Source organism: Montipora foliosa, chromosome 2 (genome assembly GCF_036669935.1).
Source record: "Montipora foliosa isolate CH-2021 chromosome 2, ASM3666993v2, whole genome shotgun sequence".
NCBI classification, from domain to species: domain Eukaryota; kingdom Metazoa; phylum Cnidaria; class Anthozoa; order Scleractinia; family Acroporidae; genus Montipora; species Montipora foliosa.
The window spans coordinates 24,706,144-24,710,810 of record NC_090870.1 but is presented as its reverse complement, the minus strand read 5'-3'; the positions used below and the strand labels follow the sequence as shown (position 1 = coordinate 24,710,810).

The window sequence follows — 4,667 nt, the reverse complement described above, 5'->3', positions numbered from 1 at the left end:
CTCGTTGTACGACATATTAAAAAATTCTAAGCTTGTTTTTTATCAAAAAGTTTGCTTGTTTTACTAAAACCAAAATGCAGTACGCTGGCCATGCAACTTTCCGCCAAAAACGACGTGCGGGTTCCAATCCACGCATTTTCCCGCCAAAAAACCGTTGAACTTACGGGCGGACGGTCGTATGAGGACGTCATAAATAAAACCAAAATTTCTAGGGGCTACTACATTTTCTTAACCATGGTGCTCCTCTCGCACCTTCGGCGAGCGGAGCTCCTTAACAAAACTATTGACGGTGGCTGTTGACTTTCACTCTCCAGTACAGATTACCACTTATTTATGAATAGAATAATTGAGCAAGGACTCGTGGTATTTTATGGGTTAAGGTACTTCTTTTTCATCCGTGCTGAAGCGCTGGGCCCACTTGTTTGAAAGCCGGTTAAGGCTATTCGGAGATTAAATCGAAACCGATGTTCCAATTTTGCCGGCTGAAAATCTCTCATCTTCAACTGGGGCCGGTTGCTCGAAGCATGGTTAGCGCTAACCGTTGGTTAAGAGGTATCAAAACCCATAGGTTTCCATGGTATTTAACGCTGGTTAGCGCTAACCATGCTTCTAGCAACCCGGGCCTGGTGTTTATGCCGTAAGGCGTCACTCAAGAAACCCTCCGTTGCTGATTACAACCTACCTCGCTTTCGCAATGTCGATCTTGCTCGACGGGCGCTTTCTTAGACCAGTCTAAATTCACGTCTTTTTAGGTATACTAAGTGCTTTATAACCATAACCAGACAGAGGCATCGCTGGTTGATTCCAATACATGCGCATTAGGGGTTCGACCCAGTTAATATTCAGTGTACCAATAAATTCTATAACGCGATGAGAATGGAAGACGCCTAGACAATGTTTAAGGAAAAGTAAGGTCAATTTAAAAGCAATGGTAAAAATATTGTGGAAACTCTTCTTTTATTGGAATTTAAACTACAATTAAAGTTTTTAGTAATTATCGTGCCTTCAACAACTGGGACCTGATCGACTACTATAGAAATATGACATTCTCTCTTTAAAACAAAATCCTACGCTGTCTCTGATTAAACGTTGGCTCAACAAAAGGTGTTCAACACCGTGACCCAAAACAAACAAACAAGCAAACAAACAAACAAACAAACTAGGTAATTAAAAAACAAACGTGAGTACCGGGAACAAAAAAAACAAACAAACGAAAAAACGTGAGTGCACAAGAAGCATATTCTTAGCTTACTGTTTCATTGTATTCTGGTGGAACATAACGGCTGTACTCAGTGCAGAGAACTTGATCTACGCGATCAATTTGGCCCCCAAAGGGCTGGACACCAAATATCGCCTGGCATTGACTGGAAGCAGGACTGGTTACCAAGTAGTGCCAAGGAGAGAAACTGGTGCCAAAATCAGTTGACTTCTCCACCTTGATGGCTCCTGGTCTTCGATAGTTACCAAACGTAATATTAATGCTTTGGACAAAGAACGCCTTTGGAAGGAAAGGGCAATGAAAACTTAAGTAGGCGAATCAACTATCTTCTGCCACAATCACTGCACAAATTTGGTGCGTGGATGACCTCTTCGTCCGACCAGGTTAAAACACTTAAACGGTAAATTAACAGTATCGCAATTTACCTTAAAATCAATCTAAAGAAGCTTAAGGTTGTTCGTAAGATCAAAACACTTTAAAAAGGAATGAACTACAATAGACCTGCTCACCATTAGCTTCCAAAGAAACCGTTTAAATCCCGCATCACGTTTGTCACTTTGGCTCCATCCCACAATCATCCTAGCTTACTAAGTTAGAAATTGCATTTCCTTCTGTTTAGTCTGAGTCTCACCCCTCACCACCAATAGAAATCGTCTTACGTGCGAGTCGAGTCCCTTACTTTGGACATAGAACACACCATGCTGTCGGAACCGGTATTTAGGGTCATGCATGCAATGCAAATTACGCGCGTAATCTGGCCGCACTTCATGTTGTGACTGCAGAATGAATGTTATTTCAGTAATGTGACATGGATTGACGTGTAACATGAAATGTGAGAAAGAGAGAGGGAAATGTACAATTGTTGTGAATCTAGAGTTTAATTAACAAGAACGAATTTGTATTTCAGATCGTGAAGCGTTTTGCTATAACAAGAGAAGAACCGGAACGAAACAAAGACCGAATACAGTCAATACAGTCCTCAGTGAAGTGCATGATTTTGAGCAACTAGCACGTCTGCACTCTTTTGATAGTTTCATCTAACATCCCGAATGCCGAGCGCAATTCTAGTGATATTTTTGGCTCGGCTTTCCTGACCAGTTCAGTGAGTAGAGGTTTTGACGAGGTTATCCTAAAATTACGATTTTACGTTAAAATAAAACATAACAATGATAAACTGACTAGTTTGAGTTCATCAGTAATTACGCGAGCATTAAAATTAGTAAGTCACACTTGAAAGCGATTTCGTACGCAACCCTCCAATTGAATATAATAATTTAGCTACTAAAATATGTTTGGAAGGAAAATTGAGTACAGAGATGTCATTTGAATCTCCGAGAAGCAGTCAATATCCCTTTTTTGAGCATTCGGTTTTCGGACCTCCACTTTTAAATTTCAACATATTATTCACCACATAGTGAATAAGACACCACTCACAACTTATCTTCTGGCACTAAAGTCAAGTCTCAGTTAAGTAATCTAGTATAACTATGACTGGATCCTAATGTCTCGCTTGCTAGACCAAAACGTTCTTTATGTAAATTATTCTCAAACCATTGCTGATGGCTCTTCCAAGTACCTGTTCAAAGTTGATTGTAATGAAAGCAAGATCTTCACCAGCTTTGGACTGCCAGTGAGTTGCCAATAAACCATCAACCATATTTTCTGGTGGGTAAGCTCTGGCTGGATCGCTTGCATTGCAGATGTAGGGTGTTCTGTCTCCAAATTCTTGTTGTGTTTCAAAAAATTCTTCTGGTGGGCTTCCGCAGGTAAAGTTCGCTTTGGCTTGCTTCATGAAAGCAGCGTTAAAGCTTGATTGTGTAATTTTAAGAAAACACATTGGCAAGATGAAAATAAAGGGTATTTTCCACTGGAAAAGATCCATGTTGGAATTCAATTTTGATCAATTGGACCGAAATATTTGAATGCTTTCTCTGTCTCCACATTAAACTATGAATTTTTTATTCATTTGTCTTATTAATATTTTATATCTCCAAATGTAACTACGCGTCCATTTAAAGAGATGCTTAACAGTACTGCAAGTAAATTGTTGGTTGGACCCTTCGTCAGAGGTCTTAATTATTGCAGTTCAGGGCTCTGCCTCCCTCTGCCTATACTTAAGGCCAAAGGTCACCAAATCCCATATTTTCCCTATAACATTGGAGGATGTAGTCTTTATGCACTCTGTTTGTTTGTTTGTTACATTTCTATTTCGTCAAGGTTTTATTCGAAGATTTTATTCGATTTGGAAGAGCGTGACTAATTGCTTGATAAACTACAAACAACAAGTCTTATTTCATAAAGGCGCTGTTACACTGTGAAATGTTTCATGCAACTTGTCCCGCCACAATGCCCGGGGTGGGGACTATTAAGCCCTTATAATGGAGTACCCCCCGGGGCCACAATGTCACCAAAACATTGCGAGACAAGTTGCAAGAAACATTTCACAGTGTAAGAGCGCCTTAAAAACGAATGTAATTCCCACTGAAAATAACGTTAAACCGGAGAAAGTAATATTTGCAATAAAATTTGCAAATTTGCTTTATTATTGTTTTAAAAAAGGGTTTGTAACAGAAAATGAATTTTACAATTCCTCATTTTCCACTTTCAAATTTCGTGGCGCCGTCATCTTGAATAAATGTGACGTATTACGGATTTTCTGTCGTTGTGACACGAGTACCTTTTGTGTAATAACAATAGGGTAGATACGGCTCATCACAATAATTTAAGTTGGCGGCTCGTGCGGAAAGTCAATTGAATTCAAATTAAAGTAAGCGATTCCTAAGTTCATTTACTTGGGACTCGACTTGGGATACCAATGCTTTCTTTCGCACGATTAAGCTTGAGTGTTAATTGAGTGTAAACGTTATTTCGTGTGGTTTAAACTTATTTTTTGTTACGCCTGTGTTACGCTGGGTAACTTTTCCTTCAACTTGTCTTGCAATTTTGTTGCGACTGAAGTTCTCCCACAAAAACAAGAAACAAGTTGCTTGTCACTATGGGGTGCAGGGCTTGCGTAATTTTGAAAGCACTCATCTCCCACCAATGTGGCCCGTGTTCGATTCCCAGACTCGCCGTCATATACAGGTTGAGTTTGTTGGTTCTCTACTCTGCTCCGAGAGGTTTTCCTCCTGGGTACTCCGGCTTTCCCCATTCCCAAAAAACTTACATTTTTAAAGCATCTGATTCGAAAGTGCCAATGCACCCTGAGCCAAGGAAATCGAGCGGAGTTCAATCATCTGAAGAATCTTGTAAACCGAGAGCGTAAGAGCTGTCGCGCGAAGTGTTATGAGTGTCAACCGTCCAACGCCTCAAGGAGTGTTCCCAAGCAGGGTGGTGGAAAGAAATCAAGAGACTTGGTGGAATGGAAAGGCCCGCTGGCACAAGAGATGACGTGTTTAAGTCTATCCATCACCTAGAGGTTGCTAGTGGTTTGTCGACGAACGATCTT

General features: G+C 40.4%; 1 protein-coding gene and 1 long non-coding RNA gene across 2 annotated transcripts in view; one reads left to right on the top strand and one right to left on the bottom strand.

The window, feature by feature from the left end:
- LOC137992735 (uncharacterized) overlaps nt 1–2,384 on the top strand; it is a 10,010-nt gene extending 7,626 nt beyond the window's left edge. The window contains exon 3 of the long non-coding RNA XR_011121739.1: nt 2,127–2,384. This is a non-coding gene — a long non-coding RNA (uncharacterized lncRNA). The remainder of the gene's footprint in view (nt 1–2,126) is intronic.
- LOC137992733 (laminin subunit beta-1-like) overlaps nt 1–3,142 on the bottom strand; it is a 77,027-nt gene extending 73,885 nt beyond the window's left edge. The window contains exons 1-2 of the mRNA XM_068838226.1: nt 2,796–3,142; nt 1,253–1,498 (exon numbers count right to left, since the gene is read on the bottom strand). Of these exons, the coding sequence (XP_068694327.1) occupies nt 1,253–1,498; nt 2,796–3,101 (552 nt within the window). The 5' untranslated portion in view covers nt 3,102–3,142. The remainder of the gene's footprint in view (nt 1–1,252; nt 1,499–2,795) is intronic.
- Nucleotides 3,143–4,667: the final 1,525 nt, after the last annotated feature.